The 27,869-nt window shown below is 55.2% G+C and overlaps 1 protein-coding gene across 3 annotated transcripts; it reads right to left on the bottom strand.

The window, feature by feature from the left end:
- Positions 1–484: 484 nt before the first annotated feature.
- On the bottom strand, positions 485–27,039 carry CAPN15 (calpain 15). Of its 3 annotated transcripts, none has more exons than XM_090277372.1 (12): positions 26,988–27,039; positions 6,350–7,817; positions 5,184–5,392; positions 4,920–5,103; positions 4,620–4,843; positions 3,687–3,812; positions 3,451–3,607; positions 2,863–3,020; positions 2,459–2,691; positions 2,227–2,378; positions 1,975–2,153; positions 1,664–1,908 (listed from the first exon to the last, which is right to left on the bottom strand). In XM_090277372.1, exons 2-12 carry the CDS (start codon positions 7,793–7,795, stop codon positions 1,731–1,733), a joined length of 3,246 nt encoding a protein of 1,081 aa, XP_090133498.1. In that variant the 5' UTR covers positions 7,796–7,817; positions 26,988–27,039; the 3' UTR covers positions 1,664–1,730. The 3 variants fall into 3 exon arrangements, with proteins under 3 accessions (XP_090133499.1, XP_090133498.1, XP_090133500.1); XM_090277374.1 differs by having other exon boundaries at positions 1,838–1,904; XM_090277373.1 differs by lacking the exon at positions 1,975–2,153 and having other exon boundaries at positions 485–1,908.
- Positions 27,040–27,869: the final 830 nt, after the last annotated feature.

Below are 27,869 nucleotides of genomic sequence, written 5' to 3' on the forward strand. Positions count from 1 at the left end.
CTCCCAGAACGAACAGGAGAGGACCCAGGGCCAACCAGGAGCAGGTCGTCACCCACCAGAGAAGTGAGGGAAACTTTTCTCTCTCTGCGTGCCTCCTCCCCCACCATACTCCATCTGCTCCTGCCTGGTGATTGATGAATTCAGACAGGCACCCCAGACACAGACATTTCTCAGGGACAAGTCGCACAGACGTACTACCCTTCCATCTGCATGAGGCTGAGACTGTATGGGGACCGGCCTGCTGACCACCCACAGACTGGCCCAAGCCTCAGCCCTGCCTGGATGCTTGGCCTTTCTGGGGCAAAGACAGCTGGTGAGCAGGGTGCCCCTGAAGGTTCCTTGTGAGGCCGACCTCGGGTACCAGCAAGCTACCCCCACTGTCACCAGGCAGGCCTGGATGTCCCTCTGCAAGGCTCTGCACATAGAGTGGAGGGGAGGATCCCAGAACCCCTGGGAGAAGTGACAGACAGATGAAGAGGCATCATTATAAAACAAAACGTTTTCATTTGGTCCATCAGAGCCTGAGTCTGGAAATACCCACGGAGGATCATCCTACAAGGTTGGGAAATGACTGATAAAATAGTCTCTGTGTCAGAAGAGCTGGCTGTATGTACAGGGTTAAAAATATTCACAGCTCAGAGTAAAAGGAAAAGATATAAAGGAGGCTCAAAGGGGAATGTAGTGCTTCTTGGTGTTTTTCCAGTGGTAAAAACCCCACAAGCCCCATGGGAAATGAGGGGCGGCAGGCAGGGCTGCCCACTGCCCAGGGCTGCAGGGCAGTGAGGCCAGGTGGGCCTCCGGAAGTTGGCCTCAGATATCCACAGGCAGATACAAGACTTTGAGCAGCCACAGGGGAGGACAGCTGAGGGGCAGCCCAGCAACCTGGGCTTTTGAGGCAGGGGAGGGACTGGGAGGAGCCACATCCTGCCGTGTGTGTGCCTAGACAGGGCTGGCCAAGGCTTTCTGTTGGATCCTTGTCCTCAGGGCAGAGGTCAAGTGGTGCTGAGGACAAACCACCTCACCAAATGGCAGCTCCTGTCCCGCAGCCCTGGGGGCATGGCTTCAATCCTGACCAGAGCTCCAGGAATTGCATAGTGTAGCCAGAGGGGGCAGCTAGGGCTCTCCCATCCCTGGCCCTGAGCCCATGGTTGCCAGGCACCTGCCTCCTGGGACACACTGCTGAGATGCCAGGGACTCCTGCTTGCCTTGTGGGAGTGGAGGGGATGAGAAGAAGATGGGCTCTTGGGGCAAGCTGGGGAGAGAAGGCTCATGCCCACAGAGGGGGTGGTCCCTGCTCACCCTGGGGTCCTGGCCTCTGACCCCAAGAGGGGTGGGTGGTCCCTGATAACCCTTGGCTCCTAGCTCTGACCTGCCAAGATTTGGTTTTGTAAATGGACCTCTTGGCTGTCTCACACAGGTAGGAGCCCCCAGGCCCATAGGAAAGGGGCAGCCTCACCTCAGCCCTGGCAATCTGAACCTGACCTTGAGGCAGGCTGGTCAGAGGGGCTGGTGCATAGCCCCCTCATGCTAAAAGCGGGTTGGAGGTATTCTGCTTGGCGGCTAGGAGGTCTTAGACAGGAGGGAGGGGCCGGAAGAAAGATCCAAGGAAAGCTGCAATCCGTGGCTGGCAGCTCCCTGGGCAGGGTCCTGAGATTCTGATTCAAGCGTCCTCTGTTGGGGTCTCCCTCCTAAAGTGCGTGTACGGGGCCAGGCGGGCAAGGGCAGGGAGGTCACAATGGCCGGGGCACGTGCAGGCCAGCAACCTCGGGCGTGAGTGGGGGGCTGTGGGTACCCCTGGAGGCCGTCCAGTCGCTGAGGAAAGCCTGGGCTGCCTTGCGGTGTGCCAGGCGGTGGGTGATGGAGAAGCCGGCGTTGCCCTCGAGCTGGGACAGGATCACCAGGACCTGCCTGGGGGAGGGGGCTGGTGAGGGCCAGTGGAGGCCAAGAAGTCAGGGGGTCTGGGGCGGTGCCCACCTGTGCAGGGGTGGCACACTGTCCTGCGTGCGCAGGCTGCCGCGCGTGGACACCACATTGAAGCTATCAGAGCAGTCACACTGTACATGCAGGTAGGACTTGGGGTGCCGGTTCTCTACCACCACGATGAGCCCCGCCCAGCCATGTGTCAGGTAATAGCAGGTCATGCCCTCACGTCCCTGGGTACAGAAAGGGCAGGTGTGGGTGGGGTGAGGCCTCCTCCCTGCCCCTCCCCTTCAACGCCCACCTCACCTCGTGCCGTTCTCCCCGGCTCTCCGTGAGCAAGATGATGGCATCTGCCAGTGTAGTTGGCTGGGCCTCCACGGGCTCCACCATGACCAGCCTTGAGCTGTACACAGCCAGCACATGGCCGGGTGGCTCCAGGGAGCAGCGTGGGCTGGAGGCTGTGGAAGGTGTGAGTGAGGGGAGCCTGGGGAGCCATGGTGGGGAGCGTTGGGGGTCGGGGTGGGGAGGGCAGTATTACCCTGTGCAGCAGTTGGGGGGCCCAGTGTGGTGGGGCTCCAGTGGTTGAAGGCACAGCACACCACAGCGTACTCGCCAGGCTCCAGCATCACGTCACAGTTGACGAACTTTTTGACAGCTCGTTTGCTGTGGGCCAGCAGGCGGCCCAGGCTCAGGTGGCCACCGCTGCCGAAGGAGGCTCGGAACACCAGGACGCACAGGTCCAGGAGGTGGCTGTCGGCTGAGTCTGCACGCCTGCAGCCAGACCCAGGAGGGGTCATGGGCAGTACCTGCTGTCTGTGGCCTCACTGGCCCACAGACTCATCTTGCCCCCACTTCCACACATCCCCCAGGTCTGCCCACCTACCCCAACCAGTGCTCTAGCCCCACCTACCCTCTCCCCAAATAGCCCACAGCTTCCCCCACCTGCTGCCCTCCTGGAAAAGGGCAAATTCCAGGGACGCACGCTCTAGCACGGTGAGTGCTGTCACCCCGACAGGCCCACTGGCCGAGTTGGGGAAGCAGCCCTGCACCCGCACCTCCTGCCAGTCTGAGTGCACTTTGCAGATGTCCACAGAGTCGAAGTACCTGAGCAATGAAAGCATGGCTCCACTGAGCAGCCTTCACCCCAGTTCCAGACACAGGAGCTATACCCATCAGGAGTCCAGGCACTTCCCTAAGCCCCTTCCCCTCCCCACTCTCTGCCCCTCTGTGCCCTGGGCCTTTTTTGGGAGCCCTGGTCCTGGCTGTTGCCCATGGATACCACCAGGGGGCCCCAGACCACAACGATCACCTAGAGAAGACAAGAGTCCGGGGGCAGAATCCAAATTGCCCCCCACCCCTGACCTCAGGTCTGCAGAGGGACAAGACACATCAGGCTTCCCAAGGAGGACACACTGTGGGTCAGGGCAAAGGGGCGAGGGAATCGACAAATCAGGTGGGCCAAATGAAGGTGGCTAAAGCACGGGGTGGCTGGGAGGTAGCCATCAGATGCCCACTTCCCACAGAGTTCAGGTACCTGATGAAGTCACTGTACTCCATCCAGAAGACACCTTCACTGCTGCCGTGTGGCATGAGCTCACCACGCAGGTGCCCTGGCCAGTGTGGCCACTCATCTGACCAACTGCCATTCCAGGAGAAGCGGCCCCATGGGTTCCGGAGGCGCAGGAGCCTGCGGACCACAAGGCTGAGGGCCAAGGCTTCCACCACAGCCTCAAAGCCTGGCTACCCATGGCCAGCCCAGCCCCTACCTGGAGCCCTGGACATCACGGACATCCAGGATGGAGTAGGCATGGCGGGGACGCAAGCCCAGGCTCTCGTAGGCAGCATCGTCCACCTTCATGTTGCCCCCACCACAAGAGGCGCCCATGAGGAACCTGTGCAGGTAGAGTGGCCTGACTGAACGGGGTAGCTTGCTGAGCAGGGGGCCTTTAAAAACAGGTGCCCCTTAGTAACCAGGGACCTCATTCCCTGAGGACAGCTCACTCACCAGAAGACCCCTTTGGCCCTGAGGGTGGGGGGAATTCTCCCTGCCTGTGGGGGAGTACAGATCCTAGGGACCCAGGAGAGACACAGAACTCAGGAAATGTTGGTCTGCTCCCTACACAGTGGCCCAAGAGCTCAGAAGGTCTGGGGCTGGGGGTTGGGCAGGCCTGGATCCTGCCAGCTCAGGGCTACAGTTCCCTGAGGAGATGAAGCAGCAGTAATGCCCAATATCAGCTGACAGCAAGGGAGGGGGGTCTCAGCACCAACACGCCATTTCTCTCAGGCTTAGGGTTTTGGACCCGCCTTACAGACACGCTGGCCAATTCGTGCCGGATCTCAGGAGGCAGCCCACTCCCACCAGGTGCCTCCATGGGGCTTGCTCCACAGGGCTCCAAGCAGGTGCTGATGGTCATCATGGGCCCAGGTCAGAATGAGGCCTTCCAGGTGTGGGCTGATCAGGTGCCCTGGCCTGGGCAGGTGGGACCACCAGCCAACAGTGGGAGATGACAGGGCTGCAGGCCATGCCTCCTAACTGTGGCCAGCCCACACGGGAAACATCTTGTGAAACACAGGGTGCAGGTCAGAGGACACTTGCCCTTGCATCTCCCACCACTCCAGGCCCAGGCCTGGCTGTCCCCTCGCCTTGTCTCTCCTATCCTCCCAAAGCTGCTGACCACCGGAGCGCCCGCCCCTCTTACCCAGCCTCCTTAGAACTCAGCATTTTGGCCCAGATGAGGTCAGTGTCAACGGGTTCCTCGCGGGGGTTAGTGGAGCTGACCTGCAGCGCCAGGCTCTCACAGGGGGCGCCGGTGAGTGTGGCCAGGCCTTCGATGGCGCGCCCTGCCTGGAGGGCAAAGTAGGAGCCGTGCAGCTTGGCCAGCGCCTTCTCGATGAGGGCCACCCACAGCTGCTTCCGCTGGGCCTGCAGGGTGGGGCTGGAGTCATGAGGCCCAATGATGCCCGCCCCTCACCCACCCCACGCCCACCCACGCAGCCACCTGTGAGAAGAGGAGGAAGCCGGCCTCGTCGCAGGGCAGCATGTCATCCACCAGCACGGTCGTCCACGTGCCGTCCTTGCAGAGCCGCACCTGGTAGGCGCCCTCTGTGCACAGGCTGCGTGTGACCATTACCCGCTCAACCAGGTCCGGCCGCTCAGCTAGCACAGCCAGAGCACTCAGGAACCTGTGCAGAGACAGAGGCCTTGCTGGTAAACACAACCAGGCTGTCCCACCACCCAGCCTGAATGGGTGCCCCAAACTCACCAGCAGTTGCCCAGCAGCCCCTGCAGAATGTCTGAGGGTCGGAGAGTGTGGAATATGGACCAGGAGGTGCTGTGGTCCCTGAAGACAGAGCAGTTGATCTCATGAGGCCGCAGCCACTGTTTAACACGCTGTTGGACGCTGTCACCCGCAGGAAAGCCAACAGACTCGGGCCCGGGTGGGAAGCTGTCATCCACGAAGTTCACGTTGTTCTGCAGACCACAGACACACACACTCAGGCTTAGCTGGGTGGCCCCGGGCCCAGGATGCACCTTGCTTTACCTGGCAGCCCAGGACAACACCCTGAAAATACTGCTCAAGTCCCAGAAGAAAGAGGGGGTAGGTGTGTGTACAGTTACCCTGACCCATGTGGAAAACTTGGCTGGGGCCTTATGTGACCCATACTACCCTATGCGGGCATGGGGGACCGCAGCCAACCAGGACACTGAAGGCTGGCAACTGGTCAGTGGGAGGTATGTATGCCCCAAGGAAATGGCAAAGTCCTCCAGCCTGGAGGCTGCAGGGGTGGTGGCCATAAGGCACGGAAAACCTGGCCAGCCTCCACACCTAGGCCATGGCCTACTGCATCAAAGGCCCCAGGAAGAGAGGTGAGGGGACCTGGCTTGGATGGGGAAGGCAGGACACAAAGACTAGATGGGCTGTCAGGGCGGGAGGCTGGCAGTGATTAGGGTAACAGCCCCTCCAGTTGATCTGTGGATGACACTGCCCTGGACTCTGGCCTCCCACAGCTTAGAGCTAGAGAGCACGAGGGGGTGTCCCAACCCTGAGTTTTGGCTGAGTTTCCACAGCTGGCCTGCCTGTTGGCATGAAGCCTCCACCTGCATCTTCACCTCACTGTGGCTTCAATGTCTATGGGATATCACATCTAGAGGGGTCAAGACCACAGACTATGGGATTGTGGACTCTTATGAGCAGAGAGAAAGGGGGCAAGATGTGGACAGTGGGGGCCAGTCACACTCAGGTGAAGGGTTATTTGGTGTCAGGCGCAGAGACTGGGGAAGAGAATGCTGCTGTCTCTCTCGCCACTGGTCCCTCACTCTCCCCTGCTGGAGAAGGGACAGCAGGGAATGGCAGAAGATGCAGAGTGGGGCCCATGGGAAAGGGAGCAACAGCCCTGGTGTATGAACCACCATCCTGAGGAGACTCACCTCCCGGCAGAAGGCCACGATGTTCTCCCAGAGGGCCTTGGCCTCACCCTCATCTGTCTGCCGCAGCTTTTCCACATGCATACTCTCCCTGCGCCTCAGGGGTGCAGCGCCCCGGCGCTGGGCCTCCAGGAGCTGGGGTGTGTGGCAAGCGGCACAGTTCTTAGCCCGTGGTGCATTGAGCAGTGTGCAGGCAGGGCAGGCCCACTGACCTGGGCGTTCAGGTGGTGCCTCGGGAAAGAGGCGGCTGGCCTTATGGACGGCGCAGGGGCCGGGCTTGTCCGTGCTGCAGTCAGGGCAGCGAGCAGGAGGCTCACTGTGCTCCTGGAAGCCATGCAGCTTGGAGCAGCCACACACAGTGCACCTGGGGGCTGCCGTGGGGTTCTTGAGTGTGCACTTGGCGCATGACCAGGTGGTGAAGTCAGGGCTGGAGGGGCTTGCTGGCGTGTAGCGCACAGTATCACCAGCCAGGTCAATGACATCGCTGCTTGGAGCAGTGCCACAGGCTTCACACAGGCTTGCGGGGCCTGATGCGGAGCAGGAGCTGCACTGGCGCAGCACAGTGTCGCATTCAGCCACCTCCTCCTCCAGAGCGCCAAGTCGCTTGCCTGACAGCAGCTCTGCCAAGCGGGAGGCCCCAGTCGAAGTCCGCCCTGGGCCCTGAGGGGGGCCCTTGCAGCCAGGAGCAGGGGAGGGCTGGGCGGCCTCAGGTACCAGTGGCTGCAGCTGGGGGGGTACCTCACGGCGGCTGCGAGGCACGGGGTTGTTCTGCAGGGTGGGCGAGAAAGGGCTGAAGGGTGGTATGCGGGGTGGCTCCTGGTCAGGAGCAGCAGAGGGAGGGTCAGCTTCATTGCCTTCCCCAGGCTGGGGTGGGGCAGGTGTGATGTGGAAGCCGGCGGGTGCCACGACTTCAGGGATCACCAGGGCCTCAGGAGGAATCCTGGGCAGTGAGAGTTTCCGGGGGCCCCCACAGGCAGAGCAGGAGCTGGCCATGGGTGTGTTGTGCAACGTGCAGCGAGGGCAGGCCCAGCCGCTCTCAGGTTCTGCTGCCCCCTCCTCCTTCTCCTCCTCCTCCTCCTCAGGCTGCCCCCCAACTGGCTCCATGGCTACTAGTCCCTCTGTCCGCGCTGGACCCGCCTCCTCCTTGCAGCTGCCCTTGGGCTCCACCAGGATGGTGGGTGGCTTGGATAGGACCCCGTTGATGACTGGCAGCAGGGACGTGCTGGGCACAGGCTCTGGGGCAAAGCCACACACCTCACAGGCCTCCTTGCCCAGGAAGTTCCGGAATGTGCATCGGGCGCAAGTCCATTTCTGCTCCTCCACGCTGAGTCGCAGGATCTGGTCGAGATCAGGCTTGTGCCGGGGAGCCTCACAAATGGAGCACTGGCGCTGGCCGGCAGGGTTCAGGAAGGTGCAGCGTGCACAGGACCACTCTCCAACCGCGGCCATGGACCCAAGCGCGTGTGTGTGGCTGCAAGGGATGGCCCCAGTCAGCACAGGCCCAGAGGACGGCAGCCCAGGGCTCTGCCTGGGACAAGGGGGACCAGGCTAGCAGGATCTGTGTCCTTCTGGGCTGTGACAGATGGCAGGCTCAAGAAGGCAACCTGTGAGGGGCTTGAGGACTATGAGGAGTAAAAGGTTCCCCAAAGCCTCCAAGGGATCCCAAGGCTCGGTCCTCAGACCCTTTCTGAAGGGGTGGACCTGTGGGGATAAAGGGAGGGGGCTGAGCCACACCATCTTAGTGGCCACTGGGCACTGGTGTGGAGGTTGTCTTTGATAAGTCACAGGGAAGAATGTGCGTGAACTTCCTCAACAGGATAAAGGGCACCTATAACAAACCCACAGCTTACATCATGACCTGTGGTGAAGGACTGAATGCTTTCCTCCCAGATCAGGAACTCAGCAATGCTAGTCAAACACTGTGCTAGAGTTCTAGCCAGAGCAATTAGGCAAGAAAAAAATAAAAAGGCATCTAATTGGAAAGGCAGAAGTAAAACTATCTCCATTTGCAGATGACATAATCCTATACAAAATCTCAAGAATCTACAAAATATCTACTAGAGCTAATAAACGAATTTGGCACAAGATCAACACAAAAAAATATCAGCTGTGTTTCTGTGCTAGTAATGAACAATCTGAAAAGGAAGTTTAAAAAAGTACCACTTAAAATAGCACCCAAAATAATAAAATACCTAGGAACAAATATAACTAATGAGTTGAAAGATGTACTCTGACAGCTATAAAAATTGCTGAAAGGAATGAAAGAAAACCTAAATAAATGGAAAAGCATCCCATGTTCACAGATTAAAAGACAATGTAGTTATGATGACAATACTACCCAAAGTGATTCAATGCAATCCCTATCAAAATCCATATGGCCTTTTTTTTTTTTTTTTTTTTTTGCAGGAATGGAAAAAGCTGATTCTAAAATTCATATCAAATTGCAAGAGCTCCCAAGCAGCGAAAACAATCTTGAAAAAGAGGCAGAAAGTTAAGACAGTGTGATACTGGCATAAGGACAGACTATATGTCTATACTATGTGGTCTTTTAAAAAAAGATTTTATTTATTTATTTTTAGAGAGATGGGGAGGAAGAGAGAGAGGGAGAGAAACATTGGCTGGTTGCCTCTCGTATGCACCCCAACCAGGGACTAGATCCACAACCTAGGCATGTGCCCTGACCAGGAATCAAACCAGCAACCTTTTGTTTTGTGGGACAACATCAAATGAACTGAGCTACATCTGCCAGGGCACACTATATGGTCTTTATATGACCAATGGAATAAAATGGAGAGCCCAGAAATAAAACCTCACATATATGGTCAAGTGATTTTTGACAAGGGTGCCGAGACCATTCAATGGGGAAAGGGCAGTGTTTAGCAAGTGGTGCTGGGATAACTAGATATAAACACATTGTACTAAAACATTAACTGAAAATGGACCAATGACCTAAATGTAGGAACAAACACTACAGAACTATTAGGAGAAAACATAGGTAAATTTTCATGACATTGGATATTTGGCAATGAATTATCTGATATGATACTAAAAGCATGGGCAAATAAAGAAAAAAAAATGGACTTCATTTAAAAAAGTGAAAAGACAACCTTTGCAGAAAGGGAGAAAATATTTGTAAACTGTATGTCTGATAAAGGTCTTGTATTCAGAATATATAAAGAACCCTTAAAACTAAAGAAAAACAACTTATTTTAAAAATACACAAAGGACCTGAATAGACATTCCTACGAAGAAGATACCCAAATGGCCAATAAGTATATGAAAAGATATTCATCACTAGTTATTAGAGAAATGCAAATCAAAACCTGCCATGAGATACGATTTCACACCCACTAGGATGGCCAGAATCAAACCTATAGATGTTAACATGTATTGGTGAAATTGTGGAGAAACTAGAGCCCTTACCTACATTGCTGGTGGGAATGCAAAATAATATAGTACAGCTGCTTTGCAAAACAGTCCGGCAGTTCCTCAAAAAGTTAAATTGACCTACCATATGATGTAGCAATTTCACCCCTAGTCATCTATCCTTACGAATTGGAAAGTGGTATTCTAGCAAACACACACGTTCACAGCAGATCTATTCACAATAGTCAAAGGTGGAAACAACCCAATGTCCACCAGTAAATACATGCATAAGCCACAAAAAACAAACAAACATATAATTCTGACACATGCTACAACATGGATGAACCTTGAAAACATGCTAAGTGAACAACGCCAGACACAAAAGACCATAGTTGTATGATTCCATTTATACAAAGCGTCCAAGACAGACAAATCCATAGAATCAGAAAGATTGGTGTTTCCAGGGCTGAAGAGCAAGTACTTATATGATAGGCATGAAGTTTTCTTCTGGGGTAATGAAAACATTTTGCAACTAGGTAGAAGTGATGGCAGCACATTGTGAATGTACTGAATACTACTGAACTGTTCACTTTGAAACAATTAGTTTTATGTGAATTCCATTACACACAAAAAATGTGCGTACAGGAGGGGAAGGCAAGGGCAAACACAGTTCTCTCCATGCCATGACTGAGGTCATCCTAATTCAAAGCCACTCAATGGGTCCCTCAGCCTAGCTGGCTCTCTGCTTCTGGAATTTCCAGGGACCCCTTGGGCAGGGGCCAATTCTGACATGTGCTGAGGGCTATAGATATCTGACCTTAAAACACAACCTAGCAGTGCTCGTGGGCACCTGAGTACATTCCAACCTAGGAGAGGACACAGCCCTTTTGTCCCAGGCCCTTGGACTGACAACTCCTGCACCTCAGCAGTCCCTCTTGATGGCCCAGCCCCTGGGCATAGCCTGAACTCTGTGGAGGCCGAGCACTCTCTACTCCCCTGCCCACCTGGGCCACTCAGTGTCCTGAAGCAACATGCAAACCCTCTTCCTCTCATAGCTCACACCCTGAGGTGGTGGGGGCAATGGTAGGCCCATGGGGTGAGGGTCGGGGCAGGCTGCCCCACTCAGGGAAGAGTGGCAGGGGAGGGGAGGAGAGGAACACCCAACATCAAAGGAGGTGGGAGAAGGGGTCAGCACTGGCCTGTTCTGAGCAGCCTGTGCCAAAGTGCTCGTCACACCCAGCCCTGGGAGATCCTGTGTGCAATAGGACAGTGCCTTCTTGGGGTGGATGGAGACCGGCTGGAAGGAAGGCACCCATATGTGGCTGCAGGGCTGACAACATTCAGGGTGGCCGCCACTCCACTTAAAAGCTCCTAACCCAGGAGGCCTCTGTCTGTGCATTGGGTGGGCTGCTGCCAGATACACCAAGGACAGGTCTATACCTTAGGGGCATGGCAGACCCTACAGGGAGAGCCAGGCACCACAGGTCAGGTGTGGCCAGATGACACAGTACTCCAAAAGCTGCCAGGTCTCAGGCATGGCAGTGGGTTAGGTACATGGAGGGAAAATGGGAAGGAGTAAACAACAGGGAGGTGGGATCCAGGAGACCTACACTTGGCTCCCAGCACCTTGCTGGTGGTGCAGAGTGGGGCAGGGCACCCACCTCCCGCCCCCAAGGATCTCCTTCCTTGTACAGCCCGCTTGGAGCATTGGAATGCAGCCCCTTTTCTGGGTGGGTTCTTGGGTGCCTGGCCTGCCTTGCCTGAGGCTGGGCCTCTGCTCTCCGAGGTGCAGAAGAAAGGCACTCAGGACTACAGCAGGGCAGGGGGGATGCTACCGAATGGTTCTCCCATCCAAGACAGGTCTTGTGTCTGGGGTAAGGGCAAGGCTGGCCCCATTAACCTGCCTCTGAAGGACTAATCTGGACCCAAGGGGGTGTCCACACACCATAACACACACCGCTACACTGCTGCTCTGCTGGCAGAGAGACCAACTGTTCTTTACAACAAGGCACAAAGCCTGTGATCCTAAGGCTATCTATATTCAGGAAGAAAAAACAACTTGCCTCTTCAATAACAAACAAAAAATCTACCCTGGGCAATATGACTGTTCCCCAAGGACCAGAGCAAACTGTGAAACCACCTTCCCATGTGGACAGGCCCTGGGGTGAGCGAGTGGGCGCCCAGCACCAGCAGAGTGGGCATGGCCAAGGGCCAGGTCAGCTTTAGCCTTGGCTTCTGTGCTATGTAAAGCCTAAGAAATCTGCCTGGCCACTACCGAGACCCCCCACTTCCCACCATTCTCCATTAGAGAAGGGCCCATGGTCAAGGTGTGGGGCACAGTGTACCCCCACAGATGTGCACACACAGGTCGGGTCCGAGGCAGCCTCCACCCTGACCCCAGGCTCAGGGCATGGTCACACTCATCCTGTGTACCTCACCTAGCCTGGGAGGTCTCCAGAGGGAAGACTCAGGCTCCTGCCCCATCAAGAAAGGTGGGACCAGGCTCCTCCCAGGAAACACCAACCTTGGGCTCTAGGCCCCTGCTGGTCCCACGCACACTGAGCAAGGAGAGCCTTGCAAATGCTGGGGGGTTGGCAGGGAACCCAAGTCCTATTCACCTGTGTAACCCACCAGCTGACCAGTCCCTGCCTTTGCGCTAGCTACACACAAGGCAAGGTGTCTGCTGGACCTGGCCAGCACCAGGGGACAGGGCAGGTTTCACAGCTGCCCTGGAAGACAGGGAGAATCAGGAAGATTCTGTTTGGAGCTCAGAAAGCTTTAAATGAAAACAGTACCTAAAAATCAATTTTAGCCCTGGGGAAAAAGAGGTGAGCCAGGTAGAAGCAGCAGCCCCTCTGGCTGGAAGGAGGCTCGGGATGGTGGTGGTGGCACAGCTGCAGGACAGGCACTGTGCCCTCTCGCTGACCCCAGCCACCCACACCTTACAGCTTGCACCCATCTCAGTGTCATAGGGTGGTGAGAAGTGGCTCAGGGGTCAGTGATGGGTGAGCAAAGGAACCCTGAGCAGGGGAGCAGCTGCTCTCATCTCCAAAACACCAGGGCTGCCCTCAATGGCTCAGCACACACTCAGAGGCTAGAGACCTGAAATCCCTGGAGTGTCCAAAGGTGAGGCCAGATCGCCAAGCAAAACCTAGGAGAGAAAGTCAGGAATCTGGAGTCAAACCAGACCCTCAACACAGGATGCTCACTCAGAGGCTGAATCACCTGTGCTCCAGGATGCAGAAGCAATCACTTCTGGGAGGAAAATTGGCTGCTCATGGAAAACAACCCACGTTACTCCTTACAACAGAAAGGCCAAGTCGAATGGAAAATTGAGGCAATTGTCCAGAAAAATTCAACAACAAACACCTGCTCTACCCTCATTATCTGAGAGTCACCATCACTCAGTTATAATTCAAAAGGGGGGTTTATGGAGCTGCTCTTGGGGCTCACCATGAAGTCTCTCCAGTGCTCAGGACATGCATGTTCTCAGTGATGTGGCGGCGCAGCCCCATCCTGGGAGATGGCCTGATACTTCCCCAGGAAAACTGAAAGTAGTACATGGTGGCCACACACAAGGACCTCAGTCAAGCCACTGGACTTGAGGCTGGGCTCCCTGGCAGGCCGTACCAGGAGATCCAGGTGCCATGCCTGGCTATGGTAGCCTAACCCTGGACCCCCTGCTGATTCCAAGTGTGCTGGAGGCCTACCCTAGAGGTCACCCTCAGTCAGCCTTGGGTCATTCACCTTGTCTCTGCATCCCCAGGGAAGGCTCAGAGCTTGGAGTATCCAATACCCACACCCATTGCTTTATTGATTAAGATAAGTAGCTCCTGGGACATCGAAGTTCCTGGCCCCAGCCTGGCAGTGAGTTATATGAGATGTGACCACGCCCAGCTCTCTTGGCTTCATTATTGCAATGGGGCACTCCTGGCCAAGAAGGCAGCTTGCTGATGTGGAGGTAGGGGCTGCTGTGCTGCTGGCTTCTGCATGTGCTCTGCCAGTCCCCGATGCCCCTGTCAGAGTTGGGAGGGGTGTCCTGTGCATACTCCTAGCTGCCCCTCTGGACTGTGGTGGATGTGTGCTTATGGGGAGGGGATCATGTCAGGGGTCGGCATATAGCACAGCTACGATATAGTGGGCCACCTGCCTTCTGCACCCTTCCTGCCATCTGTTGTGCCCACCTCCTCTGTCATTCTTTGTCATCTCTGGTCTGGATGCCTGCAAATTTCTCAAGGTCATTAGCACCGTTTCTTCCTGATCTGTCTTTGCCTGCTCTCCCAGTGGCAGACAGTAACCACCTTGAAGTCTAGGCCCGACTGCAGTAGCTATGAAAGGAGCTGTCTGGATGCACCAGCCCAACAGAGAGGCCCGGTGGAAACCAGGAAAATGAGAAATGGCAATGTCACACCACCAGGCACTTGGCTTAATGGCGTGAGTCAAGATCCAAAATCTAACACATACACACATCCTTCAGAGCACTCACAGGAAGCTGCCTGGCAAGCCCCACAGGGGTCACAGCTGGGCTGCTGCTCAGCTGGGGGTCTAGCCTCCTTCCCTGGGATCCAGTAATTCTACTCCAGCAATTTATTCTAAGGAAATAAATGAAAATAAAAAGATGTGTATGGAGAAATGGAAGTCTGAACAGATGCTCAACATCACCAACCATCAGGGAAATGCAAATCAAACCACCATGGGACACCACCTCACACCCACAAGAAGGGCCAGGATGTGGAGAAACTAGAGCTGTCCCCTACATTGCTGGTGGGAATGCAAAATGGTGCAGCCACTTTGGAAAACAATCTAGTAGTTTCTTAGAAAGTTAAATATAAACTTGCAATAAGTTCAGAAATCCCATTCCAGGTATCAACATGAGAGAAATGAAAATATACGTCCATCCAAATATGTATACACAAATATGCAAAGAAGCGTGAAACATAAAAACCAAGGGGAAATAACCCAAATGTCCATCAACTGAGAAATGGATAAACAAATGTGGCCTACCCAAAGGAATATTATGCAGCCATAAAAAGAATGAAGCATTAACAAACGTTATACATGAATAGAGCCTGAACACATGCTTGGTAAAAGAAACCAGACATAGGAGAACACACATTATAGGATTCTGCTTATGTGAAATTTCTAGAAAAGGCAAACCTATAGAGAGGAAGCAGGCAGGGTGTTTGAGGGTAGGGAGGTATTGCTAACAGGCAGGATCTTTGCGGGGCACAGAGATGCTAAAAATTGTACCGTGGTGATGGTTGCACAACTCTATAAATGAACTAAAAGCACTGAATTGTATACTTGTGAGGGATAAATCTGATAGCATGTAAACTATATCTCAATAAAGCTGGGATACAGAAATGCTCACTAGTACGGCATCAATACAGTAACAAGGGGGTATTCTCTAATAATTCACTATACCTCATTTTCAACTTCCACTGGTCCCTACCACTGTCCTGCTCCTGGCACATCCCTCTGGACCTCAAGCTCCTGACTCCTGCACACTAGGGTAACTTACAAGACCTCTGAGGGAACTTCTGGCCAAGATAAATGTGTAGTTAGATATGCCACGTTTCCCTCCACAACTAAGAAGGAATACAACTACCTCAAAACTGGAGACAACCAGAAGTTCCAGAAAATCGAGCTGCATGGAATCCAACAAACAAAGATATAAAGAAGAAATACTCATCCAGACAGGTACAAGGGGTGGAGCCGGGGCAGAGAGGAAGCGGTGTGGAGGCGGCAGTGGTGGCAGCAGCGGTGGCAGGCCCGCAGACAGTGCAGTCACACTAAAAAAGGTAGGGACACTTAAGGAGCTCTCCCAGCACGAGACCAGACCCCGCAGCTCAGGGAAAATAGAGCCTCATTGCTTCTGACTGTGAAAATCAGTGGAGGTTGGTGCGGAGGAAGAAACAGCCAGTCTCTCAGCAGAGTCTGTTTGTTTAAGGGGCCCCCACCACCCTAGAATATCCACAGACCCACCCACTCTGGGAACAAGGGCCAGGAAAACAGCTAGAGAGGTGCCAGTCCCACATGGGAAGTGGGAGAAGTGCCTGGAAAAGGGGCGAGTGCTGAGCAAGCAACATTGTTCCCTCTCAGACCCCTCTCCCACATACAGTGCCACAATGTGGTGAAACGGATCACCTCACACTGACCAATACCTAAGGCTCCACCCCTTATAACGTAACAGGTGCAACAGCTCACCTGACAGAGAGGCAAACACAGAAGCCTGTCAAGATGAGGAGACAGAGAAATATGGCCCAAAGGAGGGAACAGATCAAGGTTCCAGTGGGAGAACGAAGCAACGAGCAGATAGCCAACCTAACAGACGCAGAGTTCAAAACACTGGTGATGAAGATGCTCAAAGAATTGACAGGCATGATGGAGTACGGAAAACGCAGAAGGGAAGTGAAGGCTAAGCTAAGTGAAACGAAAGAAAATCCACACAAAACCAATGGTGAAGGGAAGGAAACTGGGGTTCAAATCTATGATTTGAAACATAAGGAAGAAATAAACAGTCAACCTGTAGAGAATGAAGAAACAAGAATTGAAAAAAATGAAGAGAGGCTTAGGAACTTCTGGGATAACTTTAAACATGCCAACATCCGAATCATAGGGGTGCCAGAAGGAGAAGAGAAAGAGCAAGAAATTGAAAACCTATATGAAAAAATAATGAAGGAAAACTTCCCAAATTTGGTGAAGGAAATAGACATACAAGTTGAGGAAGCACAGAGAATCCCAAACAAGCTAGACCCAAGGAGGACCACACCCAGATACATCATCATTAAAATGCCAAAGGTGAAAGACAGAGAGAATCTTAAAAGCAACAAGAGAAAAGCAGAGAGTTACCAACAAAGGGGTCCCTATGAGACTATCAGCTTATTTCTCAAAAGAAACTTTGCAGGCAAGAAGGGACTGGCAAGAAGTATTCAATGTGATGAAAAGCAAGGACCTACAACCAAGATGACTCTATTCAGCAAAGCTATCATTTAGAATGGAAGGGCAGATCAAGTGCTTCCCAGACAAGGTGAAGCTAAAGGAGTTCATCATCACCAAGCCATTATTATATGAAATGTCAAAGGGACTTATTTAAGAAAAAGATGATCAAAACTATGAACATCAAAATAACAACAAACTTACAACTATCAACTGAGTCTCAAAAAATAAAAACAAAATCCAACTAAGCAAACCAGAATAGGAACAGAATCATAGGTATGGGGATCACTTGGAGGGTTATCAGCTGGGAGGGGGAAGGGGGAGAAATGAGGAAATGGTACAGGGACTAAGAAGCATAATTGGTTGGTACAAAATAGACAGGGGGAAGTTAAGAATAATATAAGAAAAGGTGAAGCCAAAGAACTTATATGCATGTCTCATGGACATGAACTAAGTGGGGTGGGATTGCTGGAGGAAAGAGGGGAGCAAAGGGAAAAGAAATTAGGACAATTGTAACAGCATAATCAGTAAAATATACTGAAAAAATAAAAATAAAAGAGGAGTTCCGAGACTCTCCCACCCAGCTGCGCTAATCCCTCCAGCACCCTCCCAGATGCCTCCTCTGCTAGGGACTCAGGACACAGCTCCAATGCCATCCAAGGAGGCTGGGCCCACTCCTACATGCCCATTAGGACCCTGCCTATTGCCCATCTGGCAGGAGAGCCCAGGATGTGCTTTTGAGAGAAGGAAGATGTCTGTTACCCATTGAACCAAGGCCTGGGCACCCGAGAGAGCATGGGCTACCCACAACTCTGCCCCAAGGTCTGCAGAACCCTGAGTCTATGCTGAGCACCGGGCACCCTTTCCTCCAGCAAGGCCCCAGGACAGGGTGAAAGCAGGGGTGTCAGTGCCAAGGTGGGATGTTGGAGCTTGACCTGCCCTCACACCCGTCACTGCAGCACCTCTGAGGGGAGGCTCTCCAGGTGTACCAATGGATAACTTGGGCTGAGAAACCTGGGCCGAATCTGGCCACAGCCGGAGGGAGCTGGCATGTGAAGGTGGGACCCTGTGGCCTCACAACCCCCCCCCCCCACCCACACACACACCCGGCAGGCAGCCATGTTAGAGCAGGGGTGCCATACAGACAGGGGTCCAAGCAGTGTCCCCCCAATCCTATGGGAAGCAAGCCAGCATTCTTAGTACATGCCAGCACCACCCAGGCCTGGGGTTAGGAGGCTCCCCACCCGCAAGGCAAAGAGCTCCAGAAGCTGCTTCATCACAAGCACCGACTGAGACATAGCTGAGCTCAGGCAGAGGGCCGGGTCTTCCAGGCTCCACCAGGCAGGGAGCCAGCTGGAGGCTCTCAGGGCTCATGCCAGCGAGGGGAAGTGAGCTGCCAGAGGACCCTAAGGATTGGGGATCCCACTTCTCTGCAAGCCCCTTTGCCAAAGAGGGGTGCCCTGACAGAGCAGCACTCCCACCCCTTGGGGCCCACCCATCTTTCTTACCTTTGGGCCTGGGGGTGTGGGGTCTGGTGCTGCCGGGTAACCAGGGCACCACCCCAGACAGGTCCCACAGGGCCGCTCCTACAACAGCCGGCTGCTGCCGGGGGGCCCGTGTAGGGCGGCCCCGCGGGGAAGCCATGGTCCGACTTGGTCTCGGTGGCCAGCGAGGAAGCGGAGCTCCCCATGGCCCCCGTGACGGTGGACACACTGAGAGCCGGGCCTGGTCACATGTGGCCAGAGCATGGAGGGAGGTGAGCACCCACACAGGAGACAGGGTTGCCGGGCTAGTCCAAGTCACACAACAAAAACAGAGAGAGAGAGAATAAAGAGAAAGAGAAGAAACAGCATGATTCACAGGAACAAAGCCCCAGGAGCTCTGGAGGCAGGAAAGGGACAGACATGGAGCCAAGACTGGGGGCCTGCGCCTGACCCAGCAGCAGGCATCCAGTAGCACCCACCCCAGGTACCTCCACAGCAGAGGTCCCCACAGGGCCGACTGCCACGCAGCGACAGGACCACACCCCCCTTCTCTGCTCTTGAAAACCCACACCAGCCCATCAGCTGCCCACAGGGGAAGACCAGTTACTGGTCTTCAAAGAGAATTATCTTCAGCAAGAAGAGAAATGACACAATTTTGTTTTATTGTGGAGGGAAGGATCAAGGGGATATTTAACCAAAGGAAAAGGAAAAACGAGGGAAGTGAGCAAAGTGTAGCCGATACAGCCCTGCAAAGCCTGGCAAAGACCGGCATGACACTACGTCTCCCTGCATGTCCTTCTGAAGCCTTCCTGAGGGGCTTCCTGGGCCCAGAGAAACTTCAGGGGCTCAAGAGGAGATGGGCGACCTGAGGTACCTGGGAGGCTGGCCAGGCCTCCAGGAGGGGACCATTTGCACTCCAGGGGCGGCTCCGGGCCACGGGGAGAAAGGAGACACAGTCCAGGAGCACCCACCCTGAGACAGAGGTGGCATCTCTCATTTCCAATGAGGAAAATCCCAGGCAGGTTAGGAAAGATGCTTGCCCAGCCTCCCCTCAGCCACCCAGCCAGGCTCTGGGCCAAGGTGGGCATCTGCTTGGCTTTCCAGCCCCACACCCCTAGATCCACTGTTACCATTGACACCCTTCTCCCAGCTCCCAAATATGCCCCATGGTAATGGGGGCCAGAGGCTGAAGTGGGACTGGGGGATGCGTCCTTGCAGCACAGGCAGGCTGGTCAGGGCGTAGGATACAGGGTGGGGCTGTGTGGGGCTCCCTACATGAGAACAAGCAGCAGCACACACATAGTCCCTGAGCCTGGCAGGGGCCAAGTGCCACGGGATGTGGGGCAGGGAAAGTCTGGGACCTCTGCCCCATTAAGAGCTTTGGTCAGATGGGCCTAGTACCCCTGCAGCAATAATATTCCCTGAATGCCTTTTCTCCAGGGAATGTGGTGGGACAGAGAAACACCGGTCCTGGCTGGCCTGGTGGTCCCACATGTCACCTGACACTGGCCTCTGCTACGGAGCATAATCTGAGCTGAGCAGTGGGGCAGAGACTCTGTGGTGGCCAGAAAAGCTGACACTGTCCCTACCTGGCCCCTGAAGGACTGTATGCCAGCTCCAGCCTCCAGGATCATGGTCCAGTAGGACCATCACGTGAGCCACAGGGTTTGTGTTTACAATCTACCAACAGCCATGTAAGAAAGGTACGACAGGCAGGTTATGGGAATCCCAATAATGTACCTCATGTAACCTAACACAGCCAGAATGTTACCATGTCAGTATGAGACTGGGTGAAACCATGTGGGAGCCGTGTGACACCACCTTGGGTCAAGGTCTTGGGACTTTTACTGTGGTTCATGGTCATCTCCACGTGGATGAGCCACACTCTGGGGTCAGCAGCCACACATGCCGGTCGCTTCTCCAATACAGAATGCTCAAGAAGGCACAACAGAGGCCTAAGTGCAGGCAGCTGTGGGTGCCCAGTGCGCAAAGCACACCCACCAGTGGTCAGTTTCACATCAGCATGGGTCACTAGACAACTGCCTCTCCCATGATTACATGTCAAACATTAGAATGAGAATGGCCCCCCAAATGTTTTTTTTTTTTAAAAGATTTATTTACTTTTAGAGAGAGGGGAAGAGAGAGAGGAAGAGGGAGAGAGAAACATCAATGTGTGGTTGCCTCCTGCACGCCCCCAGCCGGGGACCTGGCCTGCAACCCAGGCATGTGCCCTGACTGGGAATCGAACCTTTGGTTTGCAGGCTGGCACTCAATCCACTGAGTCACACCAGCCAGGGCTGTTCCCCAAACTTGTAAGCCTCACTCCACAACAGGAGCCCCTTGTGGGAGAAGGGCCTAGGGTCCCTTCCAAAGCTAAATCTTGACTAGGTGAATGGCAGGGAGAGGAGGAGCAGGTGAAGGCAGCTGAGGACTGGAGTTGGAGCCAGGCTCAGTAGAGGTGTCCTGAAGCAGAACTGCTCCTGACTGGGTCCAGGGCAGGTCTGTCCTAAAGAGCTTTGCCTGTTTCCACCAGAAGAGGACTGGGCAGCATGAAGAAACCTGTCCCAAGAACCCCAACACCAGGGGTGGGGGACAGGGTACACATTGCCATTTGCAGCCAGGCCCCAGGTGATGCCACCACATGCATCTGATGCAGGTAGAGCCACAGGGAAAGCCAGCCCCAGTGCAGAGTGATGACATGGCCCTGGGCCTCCCAGCAAAGGCAGGGGCAGCACAGGCCCCTTGCTGGGGGCTCAAAAGAAGGGACAGAGAAGAGAGGTGGCTTGGAAGGGCAGAAGACCACAGAGAGCAGCTGGCTCTAGAAGGGCCTCTTGGGATTTCCGAGGATGACAGCGCTCCAACATCCCCACCCCCTATCTTGGCCCAATGAGAGTGGGGACGGGCCCCTGGGAGTGAGACTCATGAAGAATCATCCTGGCTGGGCAAGGCACCTGGCCAGGCCACCAAGCACAGCGTGGGCTCTGCTGCCCCAAGCTAACCTCAGGGTCCCACCTGCATGGGGTGATGTGTGGGAAGTTCTGCCAGGGCAAGGTGGGTCAATCCATGGCTCCACCCTGACTCCTTGTCGTAATAACAGAGGATGGGAGCTTTTACAAATGCTGCCACCCAGGTACCGTCCTTTGAGATGGAACTCCAGGGTGACAAGCCCTGTACAGCTTTCTCCTACAGGACTTGCTGCTCCTCTTACCCCAGGTGAGACTTCTGCCAGCCCTGCAAGAGCCTAGGTCCTTTGATTAGTTCCTTGCGTGTCCTTTAATTCATTCAGGAAACACCCATCAGGGTGTCCCAGGCCCTGTTTTAGGCACTAGATATAACAACGCTCAGGAACCCTGCCTGCAGGGTGCTCACTGTTTGGCTGCCATGTCTTAAGAACATGATGAATAACACAGCTCCAGGCAGAAGCCAGAGAGCAGATGACAGCACCATCAGCCTCCTGGACTGTGCAAAGGGCCAGGGTCTCAGACTCCAAGACATGGCACCTCAGGATGAGCAGCTGTCCCATAGCCCCAGAGCCCGCACTGGTTCCTCCTGCCCTCATTTGGGAACCACCGCCCTAGATCTAAATGGGGCAGTGGCCTAGATCTGGCCCTGGAAGCACAAAGGTAGGGCTGCCATGGCCCCCAGAGTACGGGGTGTTTGTTACTGCGTACGGGCTGACTGGGCTGTCCACCAGCCCTGGTATGAGGCCTGTGCCTAGCATGGCACTCTGGAGAGGACAGCTGTGGGCCATCCACCAAGAGTGATGAGCACGCAAAAGGCCAGATGAGGATGACTATCTCCACAGGAATCTGCATGGGGTGCACCTGTCTCACTCATGGCAGGTTGGATCCCAGTAGTGTCACCCCACCATCCCTCACCCCTGCTCCCTATTGTCCTGTGGGCCCTCAGCATGTGTGAGACAGGAAAAGGGCACTTCCCTGCGGGTGGTGGGTGAGCTGCTCCCACGAAGCGGTTTACCTGGCCCAGGGATATGGGTGAACAGACACCAAAAGCCTGTGGCCATGGAGGCCACAGAAGGGGAGGTGTAGTCCACACCCAGATCCCAATGCGGAGGGATTGGGTATTCATGCCCTGTTGTACCAGCTCTCAGTCTTGGGGCTCCCTGTGAGTCTATGCCCCCCATGTTAGCCTGTGTAGCACAAGTCCTGTTACACTTTATCAAGATCCAATGCCCCATCCTGTAAAATGGTCCTTCATCGACTGCAGAAACCTGACAGGCTAATGAAATCAGCCCCAGAATGGGGACCCAGGAAAGGGACAGAGTGAGAGTGGCCCACCCAGGGACATCAAGCCTTTCTAGAGCACTGTTCCCTGTGCCCAGGACGCTCATGGCCACCCACCATACCCCAGAATCATACCCACCAGATGTGAAGCTCAGAGCCCGTCAGCAGGTCCCCCACAGCTGAGGGAGGCTGCCTGCCACCTGTGTGAAAACGCCGAGGACGTGAAGCTCCTGCCTAAGTGAAGGGAGCTTCTCCCGTCCCTACCATAGAACAGAAATCAGGCCAGGACCCCACCCTGGAGAGAGCCCCACCCCAGGGAGGCCCCAGACTTTGACCTCCTGGCCCAGGACTGGCAGGACAGAATTCTGCTGTTGACACCTTCCTCAAGGAGTCAGCAGCTCACCCACATCAACAGCTCCCCTAGAGGTGGGAGGACAACAGGGCACAGAGTCAGGGGACGGGCCCTCGGGGACATAATACCCATCTGTGGGGAGCAGCAAAGGGACAAGAGTCAGGGCCCAGCAAAATCCCTCTGCCTAGTGGTGCACCCTGGAATGACAGGACCGTGACCACAAGCCTCAGATGCACAATGCTTGCAAGGCCGCGAGAACCAGGCTTTGTCAGGGCAGGGGCCTGGGCAGTAGATCTCAGGGGGATTCTGTGAATCAAGGTCTATGGAGAGGCCCTAGCACCCCTGCAGAGAGGGGGTGCCCACACTGTACTCCAGGCCCACCACTTCACCACTGGTCCCATAGCCCCAACTAATCCACAGCGTCTGGGATGGGACTTGTCCCCTACTCTGTCGAGATGCCTGAGCTGCCTTCTGTGCCTGTGTCAGTGGCACAGTGAGTCTGCCAATAGCACAGCCACCCAGAGGACATGCCACCTCCCCTGGAAGGTTTTGGACTTTGGCCCTAGAATAGCAGACCCAGCTCCCAGGCTTAGTGGTCCAGGCTCAGTGATTATCTGTGGCTCTTGTGCTGGGCTATGCCCTAACCCCAGGCCAGGGCCACATGGAGGGCTCCCCCTCCACCCCAAGAGCCCTGACAAGAAATTGCCCTCAATAGCCCTAAGAATGCTCCCATGGGAGGTGGCCTGGGGACTACCTTCCTTTTGAAGCTACATCTGTCCGTCACCCAGAGGAGGCCGTTAGTCCCAGGGTATTGACATGGCTTAGCCAGTTTCTCACTGCCTAGTCTAAGCCCCTGACTATCCCTGGGCCAACGAGGGTGGCAGGTGGGGTTGTTCAAGATCCCAAGGCCCCAGCAGATAGGGCCTCCCTTGGCTGGCCCTGCTCACGACAAGGGCTGCCAGGGAAATAGGTCCAGGTGGGGCAGGGCTCCAGTCAAGCAGCCAGGCATCCATCGAGATTCACCTGGACCCAGGTCTTGGCACCATCTGGCACTCTAACCATTGTTGCAAACTGAGTGGCTCTGCACTCATGTCCCCCCACCCCTCCTTCCAAGGCATGTGCAAGGGCCCTGATGCCCACCTTGCTGCAGCCTTCTCCACTCACTCACCATTGTCCTCAGGCAAACACCAAGGCCGGCTACTTCCTGCCCGCAGGGCCGGCCACTGCCAATAGCAAATGTCACAACATTGCTGACCTCTGAGGCAGACTGAAAAGGTTCTGCTGGAAATTATTATAAATGCCCACCTAAGAGCCAGGTCCAAGAACAAAAGCTGTAGACTCCAAAAGTATAACTACCACTTCCCATCAGCAAGCTTGGGAAGAAACACACCTGCCCCAAACACATATCCATCTGACTAGGGTCCACTGCCCAAATATGCCACATGGCAGTCACTGTTCTTAGTGTTTCTGAACCTCTCTGTATGTCAAGTAATTCGGTCCATGAAGGTTCTGGCCACTGGCTCTAGGACGGAAATCAGGGCTCCTCACCGTGTGGCTGGTCCCCACCGGCTCCCCTCTCCTCACCCATTTCCTTGGACCACTCTGAGCAACTGAGACACCTACTGACCCCAGTCACTGTGAAGGACCAGCAGCTGGTGGGCTGGATTCACTCTAGTTTCGGAGGCACCTGATTTCTTGAGTGGGAGGAGACAGACCTCTCCAAGTCAAAGGCACCAGTGAGGAGGCTGGAGGACAACCACACAGGATCCTGGGGCTGCCTCCAAGGAGGTGAATGGGGTCACTGTGGTCTTCTCGTGTCTTTGGAGCCATACACCACCTCAGTTGTGCAGAGTGAAAAAAGGAAATTGTTTTCCATGCAGTACTATCATAGAAACAGGGACACTCTCAAGATTTCAGTTCTAGTCCACAAGTTCAATATTAGTTAATGTTGAATGCTATTTTTAACAGGAAAGGAGAAGGTACCAGACAAGCACTTGTTTTTTGGCACTTCTATTCTACATTTCTGTTTGCCAAGTGGTGGCAAGAGCAGCCCTGCAAGCAGCCACCAGCTCAAACTGTTTCTTGGTGGCATGGGCACCCGAGGCTTCAGCTCACTCCAAAGGAAGGCATTAGGGGGATGAGGGGTTCTCTGGAAAGACAGGGGCTTCAGGATGTGCTGCCTTTCCTGTGACACGCATGGCAGGACGGCAGCATCAGGCAGGTGCAGAATTCAATTCTGCCTGTGTGAATTTAACTCCAAAGGGCAAATCTTCTGAAAAATGTAGATGTGAGTGGGGACTGACTTGAGGAGGGATTCCCTCTGCTTCAGGTTTGGGCTGTGACGACAAAGGCAGAGCAGGAAGCTGTAATGACTGCCTTCCTCTGGACGCAGACACACGTGACAATTCCAAATAGCAGCTATCGACCTGCTTCCTTCCGATATCTTGCAGCACCGTCCAGGCACATTCCCCAACCCAGCCACCAGGGAGGTGGGGACACAGTCCTGGAATGCACCCAGACTTCAGAAAAGCCAGAGAGCAGGGTGTGGAGCAGCTGCTGGAGTGGTAAGCAGTGCACCTAAGGCCTGACCAGAGGCTGCTCTGTTCCAAAAGGCCACGATTGTGGGTAATTGACCCCGTCAGGCTTTTCACCAATCAGCTGGGGCCCATGAATGATATCTTGCTTTGGGGGCCATTTTAGTGCTGCTCCTCAGTAAAATGGGGCTTACCAGAGTGCTGCCCATGAGACAGGGGCCTGGAGAGCTTGACAAAGGGCCTGAGTGCAAAGAAGCTTTAGCAAATATAACCACTGTCCAGCCAGCCATGCCTGGCCCTTCTCTCTGGTGAAGGGCAGAGGGACTCCGCATGACTGGAGGTGAAGGAGGGTCCTAAGCATTGCAGGATTATGGGGCCTGGTCATTTCTGCTCTCAGAGCCCAGGTCTGGGGGGGCGGGGGGGGGGGTGCTCAGAGCAGATTCAGTATCAAAGACCATAGGTCCTTACCTAAAGCCATGCAGCCACTAAGCCCTAGGCCCAGCAGGGCTTAAACCTGGTTCTTGGAAGATCACAAGGTCATGGGCCTATCTGCTCAGGAAGAACAGCTCCAGAAATTTTCAGATGCAGAAGGGAAGGGGGAGAAGAGGAGTGCTCCTCCTGGGAGCAGAAAGACCTGGGAGGATGTTAGATGTGCCTATTCTCAAGGCCAGGCTGTATGGGCTTCCTACAAGATCATCAGCCAGGCCACAGAGCTGGGCTCCAGGCTCCCCTGTCCCTCTGAGGCTCTCCTTCCATGACTTGGGTTGGGAAATACTATCTCTCTTTACATTTGAGAAAGTCACTCAGAGAGGAAGGATGGAATTACCCCACCACCTCCATCAGCCTCTGGGTGCTGGAGTTAATCACTCGCCACACCTAACTGACACACACTACTTCCCAGACCTGGGCAAAGGGAGGGCCCCAGGAATCCCCAAAGCAGGGGTCTTGGGAGGAGCTCCAACCCAATTCAACACCTAGCTGAGCACGATTTCCCCCCAGGATGCCAGGGCTCTAAGTTGCAGGACCCCAAACTCCCTGACCTGGTCTCGCAGAAATCCTGTTGCCTGCAGTCTGGTTACAAACTCCTGTGCATACAGGGGTCCCCAAGAGCCACCCTGTTAGGGCCAGGCGACCACACAATAAAGGTTCACTTCTCAGGACCAGAAGAGCTCCTTTGTGGCCAAACCCCGGTTTTCCCCGCAAACATTCTCAGAGATCATCTTCTGTAACTTCCCTGAGTTGCTCCAGCGCCAGCCCAGAGAGGAACAGGGAAGAGGAAGTGTTAGGGTGGCCAGTGCGCACACAAGGCGCCACATGCGCACCCCCCATTCCATGCAGTCGCCCCCAGGCAGTGCCCAGAGTCCCTCAGTGGGGAGGGCTGCGGGCATCACGGGACGCGTCCCTTAATGCAGTCGAACCAGGATGTTGCCTATAAGATAAGGACACTCAAGGGCAGGCAGAGGCTGAGGCCGCCGTCTGTGTCCGTAGAACCCTGCGGCTGGTCTCCCAGTGATTCAGATGACCTGGTCCCCGCTGGCTCCCCTCTCCAAACAGCGCACCCAGCCGAGTCCGGGCTCGGCCAATACCCAGGAGACGCCAGCGAGGAAGCAAGCTGATCCCGGTTCCAAGGCTGGCAGCCCTGGCACTGAGGGACCCTGCCCTCCGGGCCCGGGCTCCGGCGAGGGTCCAGGCCGCGCCCCCTCCCCGGCTGGCCGGACTCACCTCCGCAACCCAGCGGCGCCTCCTCCGTCCGTGCGGCCTGGGCCGCGCGGCCCCCCGGCCCGCTCGCCCCTGCCAATCGACCTACAACTTCTGCCACCGGCCGCGCTGCCCCGCCAACCTCCCGCACTGAATGGAGGAGCCGCCGAACGCCCAGACCCGGCTGGACCGGCCCGCGTCCGGCGCCCACTCTACGTCGCCTCCGTAGCGTAGCGCCCGGCCGGGGCCCCGCAGCTACGGTGCGCCTAGGGCGCACGGGGCTCTGTGAATCCCGCGCAGGGACTACTGTTCCCACAGGGCCGCGCGGCGCCGCCAGGACGAAAGCTCGGGGCGGTGCCCTGCGCGTGAGGGAATCCGGGAGTTGTAGTCCTCGGGATGACGGCCGACAGAAGCCCCGACGGGCGCCTTCCAGGTGCCGCCGACTTTCTGGGCCTCCCCATCCACCAGTGCCACTTGAGATGGCAGAACCCCGGGCCCCAGGGAGTGCTGCGTGCTGGGTTGGGCAAGAAGTGGAGAGGGGATGCACCGAATATAGGACTGGGACTACGTCTCCCAGGATGCCCTGCTCGAGAGGAGGACTCAGTGTCCGCCCCAGTCAAGGCACTTCCGGCTGCGCCTTGTGGTCAGAAGCGCTGGGCTCTCGGCACTCAAGCTGCTGCTTGTGAGAGAGAATAACCCTTGAGTGCCCGCTGGGCTCATAAACCTTAACTTTTTCCAGGGCCTCTTCAGTTTCTCTCCCACCCCCTCAGTTGCCTCAGAGCATCTCTGCAACTTCTTCGTTCCTTGATTCCCCTTAAGGGCTTCATGTTCTAAAGCTCCATTTTGGTGGGTCTAAGACACCGCCTTGGCACTTAAAATGTGACTGTGTAGCTCTGGAATCACTTA

This window comes from Furipterus horrens, unplaced genomic scaffold (assembly GCF_987537825.1).
Source record: "Furipterus horrens unplaced genomic scaffold, mFurHor1.1.pri manual_scaffold_5, whole genome shotgun sequence".
Taxonomy (NCBI): domain Eukaryota; kingdom Metazoa; phylum Chordata; class Mammalia; order Chiroptera; family Furipteridae; genus Furipterus; species Furipterus horrens.